General features: G+C 36.3%; 3 protein-coding genes across 3 annotated transcripts; 2 read left to right on the top strand and 1 right to left on the bottom strand.

Moving 5' to 3' along the window:
- Positions 1 to 3,050: 3,050 nt before the first annotated feature.
- Positions 3,051 to 18,096, top strand: LOC309490205 (bestrophin-1-like; the record flags this gene model as incomplete). Its single annotated transcript, XM_082159232.1, has 9 exons — positions 3,051 to 3,202; positions 4,869 to 4,963; positions 5,286 to 5,519; positions 6,838 to 6,992; positions 7,265 to 7,342; positions 8,243 to 8,395; positions 8,688 to 8,768; positions 9,967 to 10,118; positions 14,627 to 18,096. 9 exons carry the CDS (start codon positions 3,051 to 3,053, stop codon positions 15,525 to 15,527), a joined length of 2,001 nt encoding a protein of 666 aa, XP_082015358.1. The 3' UTR covers positions 15,528 to 18,096.
- Positions 18,097 to 18,503: 407 nt separating this feature from the next.
- LOC309491278 (ferritin, heavy subunit-like) lies at positions 18,504 to 22,331 on the bottom strand. The gene is made up of 5 exons (XM_082160791.1): positions 22,126 to 22,331; positions 21,693 to 21,798; positions 20,830 to 20,976; positions 20,624 to 20,749; positions 18,504 to 19,719 (listed from the first exon to the last, which is right to left on the bottom strand). Exons 2-5 carry the CDS (start codon positions 21,792 to 21,794, stop codon positions 19,561 to 19,563), a joined length of 534 nt encoding a protein of 177 aa, XP_082016917.1. The 5' UTR covers positions 21,795 to 21,798; positions 22,126 to 22,331; the 3' UTR covers positions 18,504 to 19,560.
- A 446-nt stretch (positions 22,332 to 22,777) lies between these two features.
- Positions 22,778 to 26,166, top strand: LOC309491009 (protein PML-like). The gene is made up of 2 exons (XM_082160375.1): positions 22,778 to 22,876; positions 24,561 to 26,166. Exons 1-2 carry the CDS (start codon positions 22,813 to 22,815, stop codon positions 25,115 to 25,117), a joined length of 621 nt encoding a protein of 206 aa, XP_082016501.1. The 5' UTR covers positions 22,778 to 22,812; the 3' UTR covers positions 25,118 to 26,166.
- The last annotated feature ends 932 nt before the right edge of the window (positions 26,167 to 27,098 follow it).

Genomic DNA, 27,098 nt, shown 5'->3' on the forward strand with positions numbered 1-27,098 from the left:
GTTAAAGGAGAGCAAATGTTACAATTAAGTGTTATTTAATGTGTTTTGCTCAATATTAAAGGGTTAGTTCACCCAAAAATGAAAATTCTGTCAGTAATTACTCACCCTCATGTTGTTCCAACCCCGTAAGACCTTCGTTCATCTTCGGAACACAAATTAAGATATTTTTTATTAAATCTGAGAGCTGGATCACTCCTCCATAGGCTTTTAAGGGATTGAAACTGGCTGGCCCAGAAAAGTTATTAAAGACATCATTAATATAGTCCATGTGACTACAGTGGCTCAATCTTAAGTTTATCAAGCGACGAGAATACTTTTTGTGCGCAAAAAGTAAACAAAAATAACGACTTTATTCCACTATTCATTTCCTTCTCTCTGGGCCTCGAGTTTTTTCACGTAGTGTTTTTGCTCAGCGCGTCTGTGTTGTATGTCACATGTAGGCTCACTATTGGCCGACGCTGGTCATGTGTGTGATGCGTGTGACGTACAACACAGACGCGCTGAGCAAAAACACTACGTGAAAAAACTCGAGGCCCAGAGAGAAGGAAATGAATAGTGGAATAAAGTCGTTATTTTTGTTTGTTTTTTGCGCACAAAAAGTATTCTCGTCGCTTTATAAACTTAAGATTGAGCCACTGTAGTCACTTGGACTATATTAACGATGTCTTTAATGCATTTTCTGGGCCAGCAAGTTATAACGTCTTTAGAAGCCTATGAGGAGTGAGACAGCTCTCAGATTTCATCAAAAATATCTTAATTTGTGTTCCGAAGATGAACGAAGGTCTTACGGGGTTGGAACAACATGAGGGTGAGTAATTAGAATTTTCATTTTTGGGTGAACTGCAGCGTTGAGCATTGTAGCCAATCACAGACATATCTGTTGAACGCACCGGCCAATCAGAGGCATTTAAATGAGTCGCTGTGTTGAATGTGTTTTTTTTGCGCGAGCTCACCGAGCTCTGCACGTTCGCAAACCTGTCATTATTATTGGCAATGTAAAATATGAGATTCACTGCAATGTATTTGATATTCTTGATGCTGCTCTGATGCACTCCATCACGCACCGCTCTGTTTGTTGTTAGGATAACTGAAAGTTCATCGGTCTAGCTCATCAATGTCAAAATCATTAAAGAATATTACCATTCACAGAAGGATGTTAACAGTGAACGAATGCCTGGTGAAATGTAAGTAGATAAACATTTAATATTTGACAGCTGTTTTACAATAGAAATGTTCGACTACCGATAGTATACAAAAGAAATATATTTGAAATATATTTTCAGTATATATTTTGGAATATATGCAAATATTTGAAATTGGCCCAATAAATATATTTCACACTTAACATCATATATTTTTGTTATATTTCAGAATATATTTCAATGTATTTTTTTCTGTATGGGTCCCCAAAAGTGTCAAAATATATGTGGCATATATTCCAAATACATTGAAATATATTCTGAAATATAACAAAAATATATGATGTTAAGTGTGAAATATATTTATTGGGCCAATTTCAAATATTTGCATATATTCCAAAATATATACTGAAAATATATTTCAAATATATTTCTTTTGTGTATGGGATATCCTGTGACGCAAATTACTCAACTTTTTATTAATTAATTAAATGTATTAAAAAATATATGCTATCATTTCCTTGATTCATTTAGAGAGAATGTATGCATAATTAAAAATAAAATATTATTTGCAAATAGTTTAAATTATTTCACTAATACAATTACCTTTCTTTTTCTTTATTCCCTTAAATCGCTTTTATAATTAATTAATTCCTTTAAATAAAAATACCCAATTTTAGTTTGGGCTTAAGCTCCGAGTATCCACTGACCTTAGAACCGCCCCTGGGTCCATCCATTGAATCTCTTTCTGGGTTTTTTCCGGCACAGAATAAAAAAAGTAGGCCTACAAAAGGTAATTGTGACTTTTTATCTCACAATTCAGACTTTTTCCCCCACAGAATAGTGAAATATTGCAGGTAGGCAACCGTTCATCGCTAAATAAATATACATACATATAATGTGTTTATTATAGTGCTCAATAATGCTCATAGCACCCTATTTGGGGTAAAAATATTAAAACATTGTGACATAAAAAGGCAAACTATAGTTACATACATACATATATATATATATATATATATATATATATAACTAAGAGGGATCATACAAAATGCATGTTATTTTTTATTACTATCCTGAAAATACATATTTTACATACAAATGTTTACATTATAGTCCACAAGACAAAAAGAATAGCTGAATTTATAAAAATGGGTTAATAGGTTAATGAAACATATTTCCTCCACTAGAGGGCCCTATAGAGCCCTCAACACCCCGCTGAGGGCCTCATCATCACAAAGTGTTTAATGGAGCCTGAACTCCTCATGGATCAGTTAGGACTGGTTGATTATTGACATCATATTTACATTACATAACTGCAATTAATGCATGCCTCTATTAATCGAGTTGAATATGTATGAGTGTTTGTGTTTTGAGTTTTGAAAGATTTGCTGAGATTAACAAACCCCCCAGTTTTCCACAATGCCTCTTTGTTAGTGGAAAACAGATTAGCGGGTCAAGTGACCGGAGGTGTGGGCGTCTCATGTTCTCCTCCACTCCATCCTTCCTTCTTAACGGTTCCGGTACCGACCGTCAGCTCACACAACATCACACACTGTGAGTAGAGTGGCTTATTTCTTATAGAGAGTGTTTGAGGCCTACAGACGAGGAATAGTAAGCAGTTGCATTTGCTACGTTGGATTTACAGTATTGTGTTTCTCTTTTAAAGCTAGTTTTGCTTCATTTTACCCATGCATGCTTGTGAATATAATTGACTTGTTGCGATCAGTTTAGGTGTTGCTGCATGCTAACTAACATCAAACTAGCATGTGATCTGTGTGTGTGTGTGTGCACTGTGATTCAGTGCTAAGCGTGCATGTGTTTCCCAGTGTTGCTGTCCATCCTTCTGTCTAATAACTGAAAGGTGAAAGGTCAGTTTGAGCAGTAGAAGGGCTGTGAGGCTCGTCAGAGATGACGGTCACGTACTCACAGCAGGTGTCAGATGCTCGTCTGGGCACGTTTTATCGTCTCCTGCTGCGATGGAAAGGAAGCATCTATAAGCTGCTGTACCGAGAGCTGCTGATCTTCACTGTGATGTACTGCGCTATTAGCGTCACCTACAGGTAAACACTGATCAGTCACCTTATTACTACAGTTTTACTGCCTTTATAGTGGTGCTACTATTGTAAAATAATGGTATCACAGGTAGTTATATCATGGTGCTTTGATATGTACTATGATATTGAATGGCCCACAAAAAAATCATGTTTTTTGTAACGTCCAAGAATATTTAATTTAATTTACATTTATTTGTATAGCGCTTTTTTTTTTTTTACAATACACATCGTTTCAAAGCAGCTTTACAGAAAGTGCATGCGTCCACATTACAATTTAGAGTGTTAATTACAATTAAGTTATGCATTTCATAAATGTACATACAAAATCACAGTTAGCGAAAAATTTGTTAATTTAAACAATGTAATAATTGAACGCAGTATCAATGATCAAACAATGCAGAATATCATGACATCACCATGGTGCATGTCCAAAATATTTCAAAGTACCATAATATTACCATCTGATATCATCACCGTATCATGGTACCACCACAGTATATTTTTGTAAGGACATGCATTTACAGAAAAGTACCATCATATATATATATATTTTTTTTACATTTACCATAGTAGTAGGATATTATTTCGGGAAGTATATTGTAGTTGCATGGAAATACAATGATACATTCATTTCAGAACCAACTCTACAGATGTCATATTTGTACCATGCACTTTGTTGGTACTTCAAAGGATATTTTAAAGAATATTATGGCAAAAAAAAAAAAAAAAGTTTATTTAAAATGGTAGTGTAATATTACCAGGGTACTAAATGATTACTATAGGCTATTAATATACCATGGCATTAGTGAATATGGCCAAAAAACATGATAATACCATGGTACTTTGATACTATGGTAGTAAATGATTACCATATATGGTATATTCATGTTTTCAAGCTAATGCAAATAATGTAATGCCATCACCATGTTTATTTATTTTTAACATTTACCATAGTAGTAGACAAGTATAGTATTTCTGTAAGGAGATTGTAGAACCATGTAAATACCATAGTACATTCATTTCAGTACTAATGGTATTTCAAAGGGTAAACTTTATATGGTCCTCCAAAAAGTATATTTTTTAAATACAATGGTAAAAAAACAACAACAAAAAACAGTAATACTATGATACTTTAATATTACCAGGGTACAAAAAAATGACTATATGCTGCTATTCATATATACCATGACTTTTGTTAATATGGTACATGTCCAATACAGTGGTACTTTGATATACTGTGGAACTAAATAGTTACATATGTATATACCATGATATTTTCATATTTTCAAAATACTGCAAAATTGGAATGGTATAACCTACCATGGTACTTCCTTGAAACATGGTGTTACCATTGTACTACAGTATGTCCAAAAAACATGATAATACCATTTACTGTGGTACTAAATGATTACCAAATCCATTTATCATGATATTTATTTATTTTCTTCAAGTTACTGAAAGTAATTTAATGGTATTACCATGGTATATCCCCAAGTACATGGTGTTACCATCCGAAAAAACATGTTTATCGCCATATCATTTTTTTGCTAGTGTTGTTTATCAGTGTAGAATATCATTACATTTTTCGTTCAGTCCACCGTGTCAAAAGGCTTTTCTTTGAATATTTGTATAAAAGCAGCAGGTGTTTAAGTAAGCTCTGTTTGATTGACAGGTGTATTCTGACTGAAGAACAGCGCCGGATGTTTGAGAAGCTCTCCATGTATTGTGACCAATACGCTCAACTCATCCCTGTGTCCTTCGTTCTGGGTAAATTCTTTCTTTCTTTGGATTAAAACAATTCAGGTTTTTTTATTATTATTTCTTTTACTTTTTTTTGAGTTATTGCAAATGAAATGATACAGACATTAACAGTGAAAAGAAGAGAGAAAAAAAATTTAAACAAAACGGACATCATGAGAGATTGAATTAGGCTACACAAATCAATACAATATTACATTTTGTCAATATGAAAAATTAAAGGTTCCTTACAACAGACTCGAGGATATTATTTGTTTCAAAGGTTTTGACATTAAGTAAGAGGGACTTTCTATCAGAGGAGACTCTTCTAAAATCAGGATTCCTCCTGCAGGTTTCTACGTGACTCTTGTGGTGTCTCGTTGGTGGGGTCAGTTCGAGAGCGTCCCGTGGACGGACCGCCTGTCAGCGCTGGTCAGTGGACACGTCCGGGGCGCAGATGAAGGGGCCAGACTCGTTCGCAGGAGTCTCATGCGTTACGCTAATCTGTCCGGCATCCTGATCTACCGCTCCATCAGCACCGCTGTGTACAAGAGGTTCCCCACCATGAGCCACCTGGTTCAAGCAGGTAAACCCGTTCGCGTAACAGGAAATGATTTGGGCAAAGTAATGTGGCCTAGAACAGCGATTAAAGCCATGTTTTGTGCCGGTACCCTCCGGTGTCTGGGATTTAAACTCAAAGAGGAAAGGAAGGAATTACAGCCAGATTCCCAAGAGCTTTAGCAACAGTTTTAGAAATAGTTCATTCAAACATGAAAATCCTGTCATGATTTAACTTGGCCTCATGTCGTTCCCTAATGGCGGTCAACACAGGGTAAACTCAGGACACACTCACCTTTTACAAACCAACTGCTAATTATTTCATGACTGTATTTTATTAAATGGAATCTGCAAATATTTAAATTAAATATGAAGGCTTGGCAACTAGGTCAATTAGAAGCTATTAAATATCATTCTTCTTTTTGACACACACGTTGTGTTTTCATGTTTTATTGGGACATAATTTTTATATTGTACAAACTGTATATTCTCTCCTCTTACACTAACCTAAACCTAAACCCTAAACCTACCCATCACACACACACACACACACACACACACTCACTCACTCACTCACTCACTCACTCACTCACTCACTCACTCACTCACTCACTCATACACACTCACTCACTCACTCACTCACTCACTCATACACACTCACTCACTCACTCACTCACTCACTCACACTCACTCACTCACTCACTCACTCACTCACTCACTCACTCACTCACTCACTCACTCACTCACTCACACACTCACTCACACACACACTCACTCACTCACTCACTCACTCACTCACTCACTCACTCACTCACTCACTCACTCATACTCACTCACTCACTCATACACACTCACTCACTCACTCACTCACTCACTCACACTCACTCACTCACTCACACACTCACACACACACACACACACACACACACACACACACACACACACACTCTCACTTAATTACTTACTCACACACACACACACACACACACACACACACACTCACTCACTCACATACTCACACACACAGACGCTCACTCACTCATACACACAGACACACACACGCACACACACAAACACACACACACACACGCACGCACACACACACACACACACACACACCAACTCACGCACACACACACACACACACACACTCACACAAACACAGACACACTCACTCACACATGCACACTCGCAAAAAAACACTCACACAACACACACACACACACTGTATTACAATTCATTAAATTCATTAAAAATGAACGTATTATAAACCCGACTCGGATGGTTTGACCCTCGTCCACGGGTTCCCCAGACTGAGATTGGACTGAAACTCTTCTGTGCTGTAGGTCTGATGACGGCTGAGGAACTCCGGCATTTAGAGGAACTGCCTTCGCCTCATAATAAGTTCTGGGTTCCCTGCATGTGGTTCGTCAGTCTGGCCATGAGAGCTCGATCTGAAGGACGCATCAATAACGACGTCGCGATGACCGCCATCCTCAACGTATGTGTGTGTTTAGACTGATTGTGTTGGGTTAATTCAGGTGAACTGGGACACTTTTTGCCATTGAGATGTTTGGGAAAAATGTCCCAGTTATCCTGAATTAACCCTTTCTGTTATAAATATCAATGCCAAGTTCTGATGAAACTCTAGATGGCGCAGTTTGAGGAGTCCTTAACACATCTGAGAAGAAGTTACTCAGATAACACTTAACTGAGGACTCCATTAAGTCTTCCTGTGAACAATCGTTTCTTCCTCTGGTTTTCTCCTGGTAGGAGTTGAACACACTGCGCTCTCAGTGTATGAGGCTGTACGGCTACGATTGGATCAGTCTGCCTCTCGTGTACACACAGGTTTGATGGTTCAAAACTAACCAGACTATTGTTTGTTCAGATTTCCCCGTATAGATCCAAGCAAAATCTGAAATGAAACTAAGCTGAATTGATCAAGTTTGTATGATCTCGGTCAGATATTGTAGCGTCTCCTGTGACAATGAGTTTTCACAATCAGTATTGATTGATTTAGAATTGATTAATGTCAAATTATGTGTATCAAACATTATATATAAAACCTAAACTATTTTTTTAAATGATTAACTACCCACTTGCTGTCTGATTAATCTCTGGTTGGAATGGGAAATTCTGATTGGTTAGAATGGCTAATGGTGATCTCTGATTGGTTTGAATGGCTAATGGTGATCTCTGATTGGTTTGAATGGCTAATGGTGATCTCTGATTGGTTTGAATGGCTAATAGTGCTCTCTGATTGGTTGGAATGGCTAATAGTGATCTCTGATTGGTCGGAATGGCTAATAGTGACCTCTGATTGGTCGGAATGGCTAATAGTGACCTCTGATTGGTCGGAATGGCTAATAGTGCTCTCTGATTGGTCGGAATGGCTAATAGTGATCTCTGATTGGTTTGAATGGCTAATAGTGATCTCTGATTGGTTAGAATGGCTAATAGTGATCTCTGATTGGTTAGAATGGCTAATAGTGATCTCTGATTGGTTTGAATGGCTAATAGTGATCTCTGATTGGTTTGAATGGCTAATAGTGATCTCTGATTGGTTGGAATGTGCAGCGATGATCCTCATATTGATTGGCATGGACAATTTGTGCACTCTGAAGGGTTGAAATGTTTGATGTATATTGTATTAATTAATTCAATGTATTAATACGTGTTTTATTTTATTAATACTATGATTATTTATCATGATTTTAAGCAGGTTGTGTGTCCGGTTCTCTCTATCAGGTGGTAACCGTGGCTGTGTACAGTTTCTTTTTGACTTGTCTGATTGGTCGACAGTTCCTTGACCCCGCCCAGGGTTACCCGGGTCACAACCTCGACTTCTACCTGCCTGTGTTCACCTTACTGCAGTTCTTCTTCTATGCAGGCTGGCTCAAGGTGTGTTAATGTTATGTTATTAGTGAGATCTCACATAAGTTGGCTCTCCACTTCACGTTCACAGTCACTAATAACCGGTTATATTTAATAAAATTACTGTTTAGTGTTAAATAACCTCAGCATAATTATATGGTGTTCCTCTCAGCTGACATGGCATGTACAAAACTTGAGTATACATACACATTTAGTGAAACTCAACTTTAATAACGGTCACATCACAGTGATGTAATGTAGCTACATCATCTTAAACAAAAAGCCAGAAAATAATTGCATTGGTGTTTTTTTTTTTCAGGTGGCAGAGCAGCTTATTAATCCTTTTGGTGAGGATGATGATGACTTTGAGACGAACTGGCTGGTGGACCGTAATTTACAGGTACATCATCAGCTCCACTAATGACATGTTTGTTGATCTCCTTTGTGCCATTCTGTCTCGTTCTGTGGATTTGTGTGTCTCTGGTTGTACAATCTCTCTGGCTGCGTCCGAAATCACACACTCTCTCGAGTAAGTACTTATTTTTAAAGAGTGTGTGTAGTATGACCCTTACGAAAAAGAAGTATACTTCAAGTTCATTTTATGAATAGTATATTTTGAAGTATACTTTATGTAGTAAGTATACTAATATCAATGTGTACTTGTAGTAAACTTGTAAGTGTACTATTTCAATACTGCTTGGGGACTAAATTGGCCCACTTTTAGTATATAAAAGTATACGTTTAAGTGTACTATAAGTGTAAGAGTAGTAAACTTTAAGTACACAACTAGGTTTCTCATTTGTACTGCATCTGTACTACAAGTAAACTTATAGGTATACTAGTAGTTTACTATTTGAATAAGTTTTTTAGTTTATGAAAGTACACTGAAGTTTAGTAGTAAACTAGTTTAGTAGTTTATACTGCAAGTATACTTGTAAGTTTTCTTTAAGTGAAGTGAACACCTGTATAAATGAAGGTGACTTGACTTGACTGTCATTCATAAATCCTCTCCCGTGGCCTCATGGGATTGTAAAGTGTCCATCGAATGCACACTTCAGAATCTTTCCGGAAAAAGTGATCCGGGTACTTTTTGCCCTCTTTTTTTATGAGTACAGTGACACACTTATTTTGTCTCACACTGTGTTTCGCTTACTATATAGTAGGGAAGTATTTGATTTAGGATGCAGCCTCTGTTAAAAAGGTGCACACATTTTATTTTATTTTTTTATGCATCATGGATTGAATTTATATTGACATCTATTGGCAGAGATGCAGCATTGCACAAACTTTGGTTACTGATGCCATTGTAGAAATACTCTATTTGCTGATGCATTCGTCACCCATTATTTATATATTTGGCAACTGAAAGTGTCTAATAATATAACATGGTATTATAATAATTAACAACATATGGCGGCCATGAGGGAAGACTATCCTTTTGTAGAATAAAACTTTGATATTTCATGAGAATGGGGTCATTTTTCAAGCTAAAACAAATTTTAAGTGTAGACTTAAAGTGCAATAAGTGTCCAAAATATTTCTCCTTTTTGTAAGCACCTGTGCTTATACGAACATGAATGGTTGTGTGTTTCTCCCAGGTGTCTCTGCTGTCAGTGGATGAGATGTATGATCTGGTTCCTCTGATTGAGAGAGATAAATACTGGGATGAATCTGAACCTCAGCCGCCGTACACCGCTGCCAGCGCAGAACACCGCAAACCCTCATTCATGGGATCCGCTTTGGACATCAGGTGAAGGGACATCCACACACACACACACACACACACACACACACTTAAACCCACCAATATAAAACTACAGCGCACACTTGCACGTTTCTGGTGCATCAAGATATAAAATAAAATAAAATTCTCTTGATTTTATAGCCATTATTAAAAGCACAGTGAAAAACAAACCTTTACTTCTGTAATGTGACATTTCTAAATGAAACAGAATATTTAGCGGGATATAAGAATATAAGACCAGGGGCCCGTTCTTCGTACGTCGCTAACTCAGTTAGCTGGATTTGATTGTTGGCGATTTGGCATGATCTTGGATTGTTTGGTTCTTCGAAGCTCATCCTGGACTTGCTGTCATAGCAACAGGTCCGTAAGCTTAAACCTGCTCGGGAGCTTATTTCATGTTAACAGGATTAGACTGCGGCTCATAAGCGGAGCTGATACGGGAAGTCCAGCGCAGCGCGATATTTTTTTCTCGTGACTCGTGAGATTGTCGTTTACATTATTAATTTGTCGGAAACGCACATTTATTTTTGACTTGTCGGAGTCGGGCTTTAACTACAGCACAAACTGTTTGCATTGCCCTAAGATTATTTGCGAGTGGCTCTTTCCTTTACACTATAGAGATGCGGAGAACTTGATGGAAAGTGCTGTCTGTCGTGTCAGGCTTAAAGGGATACTCCACTTTAAAATGAAAATTCTGCCATCATATACTCACCCTCATGTTGTTTCAATCCTTTATGAATTTCTTTCTTCTGTTGAACAGAAAGGAAGATATTTAGAAGAATATCAGTAACCAGACAGTTTCTGGTCTCATTTACTTCCATAGTAGGAAAAAAATATAGCCTACTATGGAAGTCAATGAGACCAGAAACTGTCTGGTTACTGATATTCTTCTATCTTCTTTCTGTTCAGCAGAAGAAAGAAATTCATAAAGGATTGAAACAACATGAGGGTGAGTATATGATGGCAGAATTTTCATTTTAAAGTGAAGTATCCCTTTGACTGGTACCATAGACTATAGACTGCCATCAAGGCCTCAATGAAGGGGATTATGTGAACAGAAAGGGGGTTCACAATGTAAATGTGCAGCCCAGTTACTATTGTGATTCTTAATATTCCAGATTATATCAAATAAAAAAGGCATTTGACTAAAATCTTCCATATCACAAATGTGAAAGCAAAATGGCCAGGATCTGTGCATGACTTAAGAATTTTCAGAGATTCACATTTATGCACATTATTTGAAAGTGGTGAGGAAAGTTCCACAATTAAATATCAAGCTCACTGTATTACATACACTTATGCTGATCCTAACAGAACTGCATTTTTTCATAGGTGATTATGACATGTTCCTGCCTGCAGACAGGTGTTTATGACCCCATTCCCTGACCCAAACCAGTTATGCAGCTCTAGCCAGGACAAGGCAACACAATGAAATGGCTCCAAAACTCTGGAATAGTCTTCCTGATACTGATACTTCCTGATACTGTTCGTTGCTCAGACTCGCTCTCCCAGTTTAAAACTAGATTAAAGTCGCATCTCTTCAGCCAGGCATTCATATAATCTTACAGTTCAAACTACAATCCGGCCTGTAGCTCATAAATGCCAGAGGAGAACTGGCCCCCGACTGAGCCTGGGTTCTCCCAAGGTTTTTTTTCTCCATTAGGTCACCTGATGGAGTTTTAGGACACCATTAGGTCACTTGATGGAGTTTTTCGGTTCCTTGCCACTGTTGCCTTTGGCTTGCTCAGTTGGGGATATTTTGGGGATATTTAATTTAATTTTATCAATCAATAAATTCCTCTTGAAACAAACTTTGTTGTATTATTTTAATTTAATACTGTGAAGCTGCTTTGATACAATCTGTATTGTGAAAAGCGCTATACAAATAAACTTGACTTGACTTGACAATGAAATGAACTTTGGCTAACTAAAAGGAAGATTTCAGTGTCTGAAAAGTCTGAGGGTTGCACACCTGACAGGGCCTGTGACATTGTTGCATGTGCCATATTACACAACATTGCCAAAAAAAAAAAAAAATTTTAAAGGGAGAGTTCACTTTGAAATTAAATTTTGGTATGTTTTAGCTTACCTCAAGGGCATCCAAGATGTAGGTGTCTTTTTTTCCGCAGTAGTTTCAATTTTTATATTTTTAGGTCAAACCGTTCTTGTCTGTCAGTCATATAATGCAGGTCGATGGTCACTGTCTCAAAGAGCATGCACAGAGTCCAAATTAAAACAATTCCCCATCGTCCAAATTAAACAATTCCCCATCATAAGTACACATTGATGGCCTAAGACACGAAACGAGCGGTTTGTGTGAGAAAACGAACAGTATTTATATCGTTTTTACCTCTTGTACACAGCCACGTCCAAGTGATCTGAGAGCGCGGGCGGGTATAGACATATACACTAGATGTCGCATTGGCTACGGTTTCGTTCCAATGAACTGCAGTAGCCAAGGCGACTGCATTTTTACATTAACATAAGTTTATCAGTTTTCACTTTCACAAGTCAAAGCAATTCATCATTACTCAAGATTTAACAGTTGAAATGACTATATGGCCTTAATTTAATGCAGCAAAAAAATTTTTACAGTGTAGGCTACTAAGATCTTTTTTTAAACATTTTTTTTGCCTTTTTCTTGGTTGCTTTTATAAACAGACAACCATTTATTTAACAGTGTGTTTCATAAAAGAGACTATAATATAACTAAAAATTACCATTATGTAGAATATTTTTGTACTTCACTTTTATTTGTTCCCATGTTCTAGTGTGGTGACTCTGACATTACAATGAACAAAGTAATTATGCAATTATTAAAATACAAAAATATAGGCTAATAAGTGATAAAAACATCTAACATGGCCACTTCTAACGGATTTAAATTGTCTGCTATTTTTGCCAGCCCTCTCTCCTGGCTTTTGTAGACTGTGAGGTGTTCCCTGGCGTTTTGATTAAACATTAAAATTCCGAATTAACTTCGACTATTAGTTCTTGCTCTGCTGAGGAGAAAAACTGATCCCGCTCTTTGGCCACGCTGAGCAGCCAATAGCAGCGTTGCTGATGAGTGTTTCTACTATCGATACATATCCCCTTTTAAACCAGCGCATGAACGCGCAATTATCTCAGATAACTCAAGCCAGCTATAGCCTACTAATCATATACGGCAAGTGTGTTCGAAGAACCTGATTAGCCAGATCATGATTAGCACGATGATATCATCTTGGATGTCTCATTTGATCTCGGATGTTTTAAGCAACGTACGAGGAACGAACCCCTGGAATCATTGTTATATATATCATCATATTGTCCAGCCCTAAAACTTGTATAGTTTTTTGTCAGTGTTTATTTCAAAACATCCAATTATGGAGAATATACGATAAATAATTAATTGATGAGTTATCAATACAATATATAACAATACTATATATATAGGGTAAGTTTTCAAGTTGCACTGATCAGTGATGATGAGTCAAAAGACAAGATTTCAAAGCATATTTTGTCTAACATATGCCGCTGCACGGTGAACACATTACACCAGTTTTGATCTCGCTTCATTGGATACAGAATTGATTTTACAGTTTTGTTATTTGTTTGTTATACAAGTCTTTGCGTAACCAGGCTCCACAGTATCTATCCGAACTATTACATCCGCCTAGTCAAGATCACTTAGATCGGGGGACTCAGATCTACTGTCTGTTCCTAGAACTAGACTTAAAAATAGGGGTGATCGTGCTTTTGTGGTCATCGGCCCTAAGTTATGAAATAGCCTACTGGCTTACATCAGATCCGCCCAAATTTAGTCAATTTTTAAATCCACCTTGAAAACGTATCTTTTTTTCAATTGCTTTCAATATTTCTTGATTATCATTATTTTTCAATATTTTACCTTCGTTCACAGGTTTTCCATTTTATTGTTCTTTTATTTTGCTTTACTGTTTTATGTGTTTTCTATCTTATTGTGTGTTTCCTTGGCTTTTGTACAGCACTTTGGTCAACATGAGTTGTTTTTAAACGTGCTATATGTGACCCTGGACCACAAAACCAGTCACATGGGTATTTATCCATGATTTTCATTGATGTATGGTTTGTTAGGATAGGACAATATTTGGCTGAGATACAACTATTTGAAAATCTGGAATCTGAAGATGCAAAAAAATCGAAACATTGAGACAATCTCGTTTAAAGTTGTCCATTTATGTTGGCGATTGTGCTGCATTCACTCACAAAAATAAATGTTTTATATATTTACGGTAGGAAATTTACAAAATATCTTCATGGAACATGATCTTTACTTAATATCCTAATGATTTTTGGCATAAAAGAAAAATCTATAATTTTGACCCATACAGTGTATTGTTGGCTATTGCCACAAATATACCCGTGCGACATGTGACTGGTTTTGTGATCCAGGGTCACATATGAATAATATTGTATTGTAACAGTAGATCCTCAAGGTCAGTTGTGGGGTAAAAACACGTCCACAAGCTCACAGTTGTCTCTCTGTCTCTCAGCGTTCCCAAAGAGGACATGGAGTTCCAGCACAATCTGGAGCAGATTAAGGAGCACGAGGAGGCCAATCACTCCACTCCGTTCCTGGGCAGCTTGAGTCGTCTTCTGGGCGTCCAGTCGACCAATTTCCCTCGCTCGACTCCCACGTCTCGAGTCTCGCTCCTGCGTCGGCGTCCCCGCGCCCCCTTCTCTCGCTTCCCCCTCTACCTCCATCCCGAGAGCGTTCCGATGCCCAACCGTTCCCGGGACGCCGACATGGCCGAGGACGCCTTCTCCTCAATGCCTCTTTACGAACGGCCTGGTTTCTACAGCTGTCCTCAGACGCCCATCCACTGCATCCCTCCGCCTGTTCCTCGCTCGAGACCACGACGAGCTCACGACAGCTCCAGCTCACTAGCGCAACCAATGGTGGGATCACAAGTCCTGGCTCCTCCCGACACTCCCGCGCCTCCTTCCTCCGCTTTCCCTTGGGTTGGAGAAGACCGTGAAAACTCAGGACCAGCTTTCTCATTCCCGGACCCTGTGCCCGAGTTGTTCACCAAAGCACGCCCCGTTCAAGTCTTGCCATCGCGACGTCCCCTGCCTTTACGACTCCCGTTAGACACGTCTCCTTCTCCGTCTACGCCAGAGAGGGTGTTTTCTTTCACTCCTCAATCCTGGCCGATCAACACCGCCAGCTCTGGGAGCATGAACTCGGTGACGACGACAAACGTCAATGGTACGGCGAACAACCCCTGGCCAATCAGCAGAAGCACCACCGCAAGCACAGCCAATCCCGTCAACACAAGCCCCACGGCGACTCAGCCGACAGCCAATCAGCACAACTCTCCCAACGACTCCGGCATCTCATTGGCTGAGGGGGATCTGTTGGGTGTTGCGCTGAGAACGAGGGAACAGCTCTAAAGCCGAGTGCACACTGTGCGATTTATTATAGTCCTTTACGATTGTTCCTCGTCAGACTCTACGAACATGATCCTCGATCTCTGTTAATGTCAGACATCATCAGACACGCGTCTTGACTATAGTACAGATTGTCAGGACGCGTTAAAAACGGACGCATGCAAGAAAATCCGTCCGGAGTTTTACATCATTAATCAGTGATGCGTTCGATGATGTGAGCTGTGTTACACGTGGGATTGAAATGGTGCCTACAAAGAAATCTCTATGTTAATTTTGGTCTTGGCTTGTCTTGAAAAACGAAGGCAATTTGACGGTCATCGTCGGAGAAGTCACTGCAGGACTGAGTCAAATCTTCTGACACTGCCAGAAATTCTTCTATAGATCGCATATAGATATAGATATAGATATTATGGAAGCTTGTTTCCGCCACAGAGTGAAAAATAAAAAAGGTAATTGCAACTTTTTTATCTCACAATTCTGACTTTTTTTCTCACAATTGCGTGATATAAAGTTGTAATTGTGTGTTAAGTCAAAGTTGCGTGATATAAAGTCGCAATTGCAGGTTATAAAGTCAGAATTGTGTGATATAAAGTCGCAATTGTGTGTTAAGTCAAAATTGCGTGATATAAAGTCGCAATTGCGTGTTATAAAGTCAGAATTATGAGATATAAACTCGCAATCGCGAGAAATGTACTTGAAATTCGACTTTTTTTCTCAGAATTGCATGTTTATATCTCGCAATTCTGACTTTATAATACGCAATTGGGAGAGATATAAACTATTCTGAGGTAAAAAATCCGTCTTTTTTTCCCTTAGAATTGGACTTTATATCTCGCAATTCTGACTTTATATCTTGCAATTCTGACTTTATATCTCGCAATTCTGACTTTATAACACGCAATTGCGACTTTATATCATGCAATTCTGACTTTATATCTCGCAATTCTGACTTTATATCTCGCAATTCTGACTTTATATCTCGCAATTCTGACTTTATAACACGCAATTGCGACTTTATATCATGCAATTCTGACTTTATATCTCGCAATTCTGACTTTATATCTCGCAATTCTGACTTTATATCTTGCAATTCTGACTTTATATCTCGCAATTCTGACTTTATAACACGCAATTGCGACTTTATATAATGCAATTCTGACTTTATATCTCGCAATTCTGACTTTATATCTCGCAATTCTTACTTTATAACACGCAATTGCGTATTATAAAGTCAGAATTGCGAGATGTAAACTCGCAATTGTGAGATAAAAAGTTGCAATTATCTTTTAAAATGTTTTATTCTGTGGCAGAAACAAGCTTCCATAAGATATAGGTATAGATATAGATCGCAACGGTCATGAATCGGCTGTCGGTGAACATGTCAAACTAAAGATCAAAGACTTCAGATTTTAGCTTAGGATCAGAGGAATCTTTCAGGATAATTTGCTAAATTTGTCTCAGACGGCAAAATCGTAGCCAAAATCGTACAGTGTGGACCCGGCTTAAGTTAGGTGGAAGTACCAGCTTAGACCAGCATGAATTTGCTCTTCCAGGCCGGTTTAGAGATGGTCTTACAGAAGTGTTTTTGGACATTTAAGAAACCTCATAAACACTACCAAAAACACCACACAACGCTAAATTCACATTCTGGAGGAGAAAGTGCATTATGAATCATAACGTGCACAATTGATTCAATTTCTGACATGGTTTCCACACATTATTTTTTATTATATTGCTGTATGTGGGCAGAGATAAATCATGTAGATCAGTAAAACCACTAGATCTTCTCCATCTTGTCTATATTCGACTACTGTCTGCATCATAATTACTATAGTAGGCAGAAAACTGTAGTATTTCTGAACTCACAGTATTCATAAAACAGTAAGCGTACTTGATGTGACTTACTATTTCTGAAGTGCGCATACTATCCCATGAGGTCACGGAAGAGGATTTGTGAATGGCTTGTGAGAGTTGTCAAGTCACATGACAATGACAACATGATGAATGTAGTATGTTCACAATCACACTAAAACTCATACTATATAGAATCACAAAGTAAGTACTTATTCAAAAGAAGTACCTATTCAGACATTATGCGATTTTGGATGCAGCCTGAATCTCTCAAGAAATAGGTCATGTGATCTCCACTGTCACTGTAGGTAGTCGCCACTGCTCATTTGCATAAACATTGTTTCAGAATGCATGCGTTTTTGATATCGAAAACCAAATTATGTTTAAAGAAAATGTCCTGATTTGATGCACAAACAGCCACTGATGCAGAACAAACCTCCCAAACACAATGCATCATGGGATTGCAATTGAATTAAAGTGTTTTGTATCAACTTGTGCTCTTTACACTGACTTGGTGTGATTCTTAATTCTCAGAATGAGGTGAAAAAGGGGTTAAAATCAATGCCTTGTTCACTTTCGGCTTGATTTTACTGCAGAACGTTTATAGTTAGCATGCAGTTGTTGAACATGTTTGGCTAGGAATAGAAATTTCCATGTTTTTTTTTTTTTGGCCTGTGATTAATAAGTCACTTATTAAATAAGTGTGTTATTTTAAGTATCATTAAAATTCTATTATAGTTTTTTTTTCTGTTTTCATATTTATTTTATTTTGAATATTTAAAAAAAAATATCTAATATAGTTTTTTAAATGATTTAGTACTTAATATTAAACAACAGAAATTAGTTAGCTATTTTAGTGAAATAAAATAACTACTTTCCATTTTAGGTTGTTATCGGTCTAGATCAGTATTTATTTATGTTTCTGCTGACTCACTTTCACTTAGCCAGGAAAAGCTTCATAAATTATGCATCTATTCTTAGCCTTCATTAATTATGCATGATTATTCTCAGATGTCTTCCGTTCTTTTTTTTTTAACTATTGTGGTCACCTTTTCTTCCTTGTCACTTCCTGCCAGTGAATACCTTATACATACAGTTCTGTCTAAAAGAAAGACACATACAACGTCACTCATTTTAGCCATTTTTATTGATATCAACTAGTTTGAATGATTACATATAGAATATTGCATATAATTAAAGCACTAAATATGGCGTGCATATGGTATTTGGACTATAGCCAGGGTGCGAATAGATGTTGGTCAAAGAAAGTAATATGAAGCTTTACCAGTAAATATGCAGAAATGGGTCGTACCATTATCTTTACATGAGCAGTTTAATTAAATACGCTCTTGAATTCAGAGACGTGCATTTATTGCATGGGCGAAGAACATAACGCGTTTAAATTGCATATACACAGTTCAGCTGAATGATGACATTTTCCCTCTTTAACACTGTTAATCTGAATGTACGAGGCAAACTGTTCGCTGAAAATACCCACAACTACACTGAAATAGTAGCACACAGTTTATCTGTCAATCAATTGCATTTGAAATGTTGTGTTCATTAGGGATGCCAATATATCGGCCACAATATCGGTATCGGCCGATATATGTAAATTTTTTATGTTATCGGTATCGCCCTGATAAGAACGCTTGGCTGATGTATTAAAGCTGATAAATAATGTATTATTTCCTTCAGCTGAGACACTTCAGATGCGCACTGATCAACATGATGGTTTTGAATTGCTTGAAATATGATTGAAATCACTTAAAAAAAGGAAAACACAGTTCAGTGCAACATGTGCAGCGCAAGCCTGTCATATAAGCCACATAACATTATAATAAATACATCATAATTGTGTGTTTGAGACATGGCTTTTAAAGGTGAGACTTTTTTGGCTCTCAAAAATGATATAAAAATTTAGATTAATCGGCCAAAATATCGGTTATCGGCTTTCAATACAAGGAATTATCGGTTATCTGCCAAAATGTTCATATCAGTGCATCCCTTAGTGTTCTTTACTGTAATAGTATATATACATATAACACTGTATGTAATGAACAAGGCCATTGTGTAATTCGAACCCTGGCTATAGCTATGGCTTATGAAAGGTTTGTGCTAAACTACAGCATGACTATGATTGGCTGACTGACTGATTACATCATAAACAGGAGAGACTGACTGTCTAAGAGCTTTCCTTCCCCAGAGTGTGCTTGTCGAACAGATACTCGGCCATGCCGTTCTGAGGAGCTCCCATACGCCTCAGGCTGCCCAACCAGTCGGACAGCTGTTTGATGGACTTCACCTGCTCGTCCAGGTAATGCGTCTCCAGGAAATCACAAACCTGGCGTGAGAGAACGACATTGTTCAGGTTTAGCTGCTTTCCCACTAACAATCAGCTGCAGTAATTACAGGTGGTGATTTTAATTCATGGTTAGTTAAACTCTTTACAGGCACGATCTGATCTAGGGTCAGTTGTTGAGATCACACAGACAGATCTGATCCTATTCTGAGCTCAAACCCTCCCAACAGGAGAATGGATAAATTATGTCTATTTGTCGGCATTCTGGGTAAACTCCCATTACTAAAACTTACCAACAAAGCTCACATCTCTTACAATAATGTATGTATTAATGTTTTTTGGACACATTAGCATTTTATAAAATCATCAAGGTCCCCAATTTAATGACTAAAGAACATTTCCAGGAGTGATTACTTTCTAACAAAGAGAAATTTATAACCATTTGAAGTGGTTTATCCATTTATATTAACTATAGTTTCCATGACTTTTCCAGGCATGTGATTAATAAATAACTGTTCTTTTAGTATCATTAATATACAATTATAGTTTTTATTCATATTTTGAGTTATTTTTATATTTTCTTATATGTGTAAGTATTAGTACTTTTGTCGTGTTTTTGTATAAAAAAATATATTCTTGTTAATATATTTCAGTTTTAGTTATTTTAGTACTTAAAAATGCATGAAAGTTAAATAAAATAAGTTAATGTATTTTAAAAATATTTTATTAAGTAATTAAAATTAGTGTTTAACGGTGTTATCGTTAACTAAAGTTAAAGCCATTTTTATTATTTGACATAAAATGAATGTTAACTATTTTTTTTTTACATATTTCATTTAATTTCACTTTATTTCATGTAGTTTAAAACAACAATGTTATGTAATGGTTTAGTTTTAGTTGAAACTGGTCATTTTAAAGTGTCATGACCTTGTAGTTGTGTACTCACATGTGGATCGTTGTGTTGAGTCGCCACCTTGTGAAGTTCCAGTAACGACAGATTTACACTCTTTTCCAGAGCCAGAGCACATTCCAGCGCTTCCAGACCACTGCCCCACTCATCCCGATCCGGCTTCTGCACACACACACACACACACACACATAACACATGCTCATTTCCTCCAGCTGATGGACATCGATCGACCTGTCCCGTACCTTGATGTCCTGCAGGTAGATCCGTCCTCCTCTCTGGTTCTGCAGACTCATCAGCTTCTCTGCATGTTCTCTCTCCTCCTTTGACTGCTCGTGGAAAAACTTGGCAAAATTGGGCAGAGACTTGTCATCCCTGTCGAAATAATAACCCTGGAGAGAAGAAAAGTCAACCATGAACCCATATCACAATCAGAATGAGCAAGTATGTTTACAAAAACAAGGACTTTGTCTTGGTGACAGAAGCTTCCACAGCATAACAGCAACAAGACAGATGATAAAAATATTATATAAATATACATAATGTGTGACCCTGGACCACAAAACCAGTCACATGTCGCACGGGTATATTTGTGGCAATAGCCATGGGTCAAAATTATCGATTTTTCTTTTATGCCAAAAATCATTAGGATATTAAGTAAAGATCATGTTCCATGAAGATATTTTGTAAATTTCCTACCGTAAATATATAAAACATTTATTTTTGTGAGTGAATGCAGCACAATCGTGAACATAAATGGAGAACTTTAAAGGAGATTTTCTCAATGTTTCGATTTTTTCTGCACCCTCAGATTCCAGATTTTCAATTAGTTTTATATTGTCCTATCCTAACAAACCATACATCAATGGAAAGCTTATTTATTCAGCTTTCATATGATGTATAGATCTCAATTTCATCAAATTGACCCATGTGACTGGTTTTGTGGTCCAGGGTCACATATACAAAATAGACAATATGTGTATGTACAGCATGTTATATACAAATGTAAATAAGCAATGTAAATATGAAACCCCTGAAGACTATTCATTATAATAATACAGATCTAGTAATAAGTGATCACTCATATAATAAATGTCTGCTCTCTCACCATGGACAGGTAGACGTATGATGCGTACAGCTCCAGGTAAATCTGTCTGTTGATGGCCGCCTCACACTCCTGATGGAAGTTCTGCCTCACCTGAGAAGTCATGATTCTGAAACATAAATAAGACATACAAATGTTTCATTAGTGATGCGAAATATATATTATATAATCATCATTATATATATACACACACACATTAATTTATATATACATACATACACCCACAAATTAATATATATATATATATATATATATATATGTGTGTGTGTACGTATTTATATATATTTGTGTATATATGTATACATATATACATATACATAATGCAAAGCATAGATAGCAAGATGCAATATTATGTAAATACGTAATAATTACAATAAGTAAATACAACAGGTCAACAACCCTGTTTACTGAATATGAATTGATGTAGGCTACTTACCCTGAGACAATGAATCCTTTACCAAAAACACGGAGATGTAGGGCAACGCACGCGTGATTTCTCAATATGCCCTTATAGTTTAAAACACAAGAGACAGAGATCTAGACAGAGATCTAAACCGAGAGCCAGAAGCAGCGTGGAGTGTGTGGTAATGATCAGACGTGCACGAATTATGGGGGAGATGGCATAAACATGCACGGGTGCGCGCGTTATTCTAGCCCGTAAATAAATCACCAGAGCCACTTTTCAAAATAAAAGTGCTGATTAAAAAAATAGATCAAAATCGTTTTATTTAAAAAAAAAAGAACACTTGTGTGATTTCGAAATACTTTCAAAAACATAATATATACACCAAAAACCGTGTATTAACTCTTTTAAAAATACACGAGTTATTCCAGTCCACCGGATGTCGCTGTTTAATGTAGAAGGCTTTTAACATGAATATAATTAATTCATGGTGACGTTCTTGTTGGGAGCGTCCAATCACTGAACATTGTTTTGCATAGGACACGCCCTCAAAAGCGTTCGTTTATTCGCCAGCGACCGCCTACATGCCGTATGCCTTTAAGCCAATCAGTTTGGACTACTGACAGACGTCACGTCGTACCGCAATTAATATTCATGAGCCAAACATTCAAAATAGTAGACCAGACGGAAAAGCAACATCCGATGAGTTTAAAATGAGTAATGGATTCTAGCTCTCAGCATCCACCTTGTACTGTGTTCTTTGATTTAGAGACGACTGGTCTGGGTATGTGATTTTACAAACCAATTCCTTATTAACCATGAGAAATGTGTAAACGATTACAATGAATGAAGCTTTCATGCTCGTCTCTGCTCAGGTTTGACAACAAAAGTTCCCTATTGCTTGGTTACATAATTTTTAGGAATCATATTCTCAAATACTAGTCTATCAAATGTTATGAAAGAAGTCGCTTCTGCTCATCAAGCCTGCATTTATTTGATCAAAAATACAGAAAAAAAACAGCATTATTGTGAAATATTATAATTTAAAATTATTTTCTATGTGAATTTATGTTCAAATATATCTTTTGTTCCTGTGATCAAAGCTGGATTTTCAGCATCATTACTCCAGTCTTCAGTGTCACATGATCCTTCAGAAATCATTCTGATATGATGATTTATTATCAACATTATTAATGCAAACAGTCGTGCTGCTTAATATTTTTATAACCTGTGATATTTTTTCAGGATTCCTTGATAAATAAATACACAATTTATTCAAAATAGAAATAGAAATAGAAATGTAACTCTTCACTGTCACTTTAAAAAAAAGTATACACTTTGTTGAATGAAAGTATTAAATTCTTTAAAAAAAAAAAAAAATAATAATACTGACCCCAAACTTTTGAACTGTAGTGTATATTGTTACAAAAGATTTCTATTTTAAATAAATTCTGGTCTTTTTAAAAAACGTTTTATTCATCAAAGAATCATGAAAAATGTATCACAGGTTCTAAAAACTGTTTCTTAAGGATTTATTAACGTTGATAATAAATCATCATATTAAAATGATTTCTGAAGGATCATGTGACACTGAAGACTGGAGTAATGATCCTGAAAATTCAGCTTTGCATCACAGAAATAAATTATATTTTAAAGTATATTAAAATAGAAAACCATTATTTTAAATTGTAATAATATTTCACAATATTACAGATTTTTCTGTATTTTTTATCAAATAAATGCAGGCTTGATGAGCAGAAGAGACATCTTTCAAAATCATTAAAAATAGTAATGCTTCCAAAATTTTGACTGGTACTGTGTATACAGTCAAACCAAAATGTATTCAGAAAAATGTATTCAAATAAATTTTATTCAAATTTATTAAAAAAAATTATTCAGAATGTATTAAAAAATTTATTCAAACCAAAACCAACATTTTTTCAGACACCTTCAACATTTCTCACATTATTACAGTTTATTCGCTATAGTTTAGAAAATGGTAATAAAATATGACAAGAATTGATATTTGACTGGTTTTGTCCGTCCTTCTGTTAGACTGTCTCACACATGAATTATGTTGAATATCTGTCAGCTGTTAAATTTAACTACACAATTAGATAATACCAGTTTAGCTCGACCAGTGACCAAGCAATGCTTCATTTTGTTCAGTTTGAGGTGTAAAAAGCTCGCATTCGCAATTAAAGAAAAAACACATGATCAGGTCAAAGTGTCTGAAGAATTTTTGGTCAATTTTGTTTAATAAATTTCACTGGTAGTCACTGTATGAAGAATTTTTGTGTATAAATATGTCAGTTTACTTTGTTTTGCTTTCCTCACCTACATAAATTAACTAAAGTGTCCTTTTAGTAAAAAAAAAAATTTTTTAATACATTATATCTGGTGCCTGAATAATCTTTGGTTTGACTGTATATATAATGTTACTTTTTGCATATGTTCTGAATGTCCAGACCGCTCGTGTGATCTGGTCCAGCTGGCGGCAGTGAGTGGGAGTCACACGTTCAACCTCTTCATGGTTCCTCGTCGGCCGATGCAACCCAGTGCTTCCAGGATCACAGGCTTCAGTGTGAGACGCCAGCGCCTGTTTCTCCACCACAGGCCGGTTCTCACCAGCTCTCTCCGAGAAGCCCTGGTCTCCTTCATAACCTTTCTCCAGATGCTGGGTCGGCCGCTCCTGGTGGGTCACAACATCCGCAGGTTCGACTGTCCCGTTTTGGCCAGAGCTCTGGATGAGTTCAGCCTTAGGTCAGACTTCCAGAAGCACCTGGGTGGATTCGTGGACACTCTTCCGTTGGCCCGACAGCTTCTCAAAGACAGTGGGCTTCAGAGCTTCAAGCAGGAGAACCTGGTTAAGAGCCTCCTGGGAGTTTCATACGCGGCCCATAATGCACTAGAGGACGTGCAAGCGCTGCAGAGACTCTACTGGGCCCTCAAGCCCACAGCCAATCAGATTCAGCAGCACACGTTCACTCTGGACTCATTGGCTGCTGCATCTGTCAATCATTAGGAGCATCATTTATGTGATCACTTCAGTAAAGCACTTCAGTAAAAAACATTTGGATGATTAACATCTTAGAAAATGTCCAGCTGGTCTCAGAAAAAACCAAACAAGTGAAGCAAATTTGTACATTGGTAATTTTTTTGCATGATTTGAACTAAAATTGTTCTGATGTTTTTTAATAAATAAATATATTTAAATATTTGTATTATGTATTTATATTTAAATATTAATATTTGTTTATTATTATTTATTTTCCTCTGATTTAGGGAAGAGGCCCATAGAGATCTTCATTTGCATATCAGGACTAGATCTCTTCTACTATTAGTATCTCTTCTATTCATTTTCTAATAAAACTTTCAAAAATGTACTTGTGTTAATGTGAGTGTATAAAACAAAATCATGTATAATATAGAGAAGTTAATGATTCAGTTTCAATAGTGAATACAAATTTGCATAATTTTAATAGCTTTAGACAATTTAGTTTAGGCTGCAATTCTTGCATTTCTAAAAGCTTCGTTATACGTCTTGAGTTTTTATATATATATATATATACAGTACAGGCCAAAAGTTTGGACACATTACTATTTTTAATGTTTTTGAAAGAAGTTTCTTCTGCTCATCAAGCCTGCATTTATTTGATCAAAAATACAGAAAAAAACTGTAATATTGTGAAATATTATTACAACTTAAAATAATAGTTTTCTATTTGAATATACTTTAAAAAATAATTTATTCCTGTGATGCAAAGCTGAATTTTCAGCATCATTACTCCAGTCTATCACATGATCCTTTAGAAATCATTCTAATATTGTGATTTATTATGAGTGTTGGACACAGTTCTGCTGCCTAATATATTTGATGAATAAAAGGTTAAAAAGAACTGCATTTATTCAAAATAAAAAAATATTTTCTAATAATATAAATCATCTTTACTATCACTTTTTATCAATGTAACACATCCTTGCTGAATAAAAGTATTGATGTATTTCAAAAAAAGAAAGAAAAAAAATTACTGACCCCAAATTACTGACCAGTAGTGGATATTGTTGTTACAAAAGATTTCAATTTGCTTCTTTTTTTACTTTTTTTTTTACTTTTTCTTCATCAAAGTATCCTAAAAAAGTATCACAGGTTATGAAAAAATATTAGGCAGCAGAACTGTTTCCAACTTTGATAATGAATCATCATATTAGAATGATTTCTAAAGGATCATGTGATAGACTGGAGTAATGATCCTGAAAATTCAGCTTTGCATCACAGAAATAAATGATAATTTAAAGTATAATAAATTGAAAACCAATTATTTTAAATTGTAATAATATTTCACAATATTACTGTTTTTTTATAATAATAATTTTTTTTATTGATGAGCAGAAGAAACTTCTTTCAAAAACATTAAAAATAGTAATGTGTCCAAACTTTTGACCTGTACTGTATATATATATATACACATTTACATTACCGTACAAAAGTTTAATGTCATTAAGAAGTGTCTTCTGCTCACCAAGGCTGCATGTGTTTAATAACAAATACAGTATAAATAGTAATATTGTTAAATATTATGAAAAAACTTTGTTTTTATTTGAATATATGTTAATATGTAATGTATTCCTGTGATCAAAACTGAATTTTCAGCATCATTCCTCCAGTCTTCAGTGTCACATGATCCTTCAGAAATCACTCTAATATGATGATTTGCTGTTAAAAAACATTTCTGATTATTATCAATGTTGAAATCAAAGTTGTGCAGCATGATAGACTCCAAAATGCATTGTTTTATGAAATTTTACTGTCATATCCTATTTGAATGTCATCCAAAAGGAAACAGGAACATGAGTCTGTGTAAAAGTCAACAAGATGATCCAATAAAAGTCAGTGTCAACAAGCCTGTAATTAAAGGCTGAATGATCACTGGGGAACGTGACCTTTTGTCTGCAAAACCTGTTGCATAAGTTTAGGCCATAAAAACTGGTCAGAAACGAGCAGG

This window comes from Leuciscus leuciscus, assembly GCF_965113295.1.
Source record: "Leuciscus leuciscus genome assembly, chromosome: 25".
Taxonomy (NCBI): Eukaryota; Metazoa; Chordata; class Actinopteri; order Cypriniformes; family Leuciscidae; genus Leuciscus; species Leuciscus leuciscus.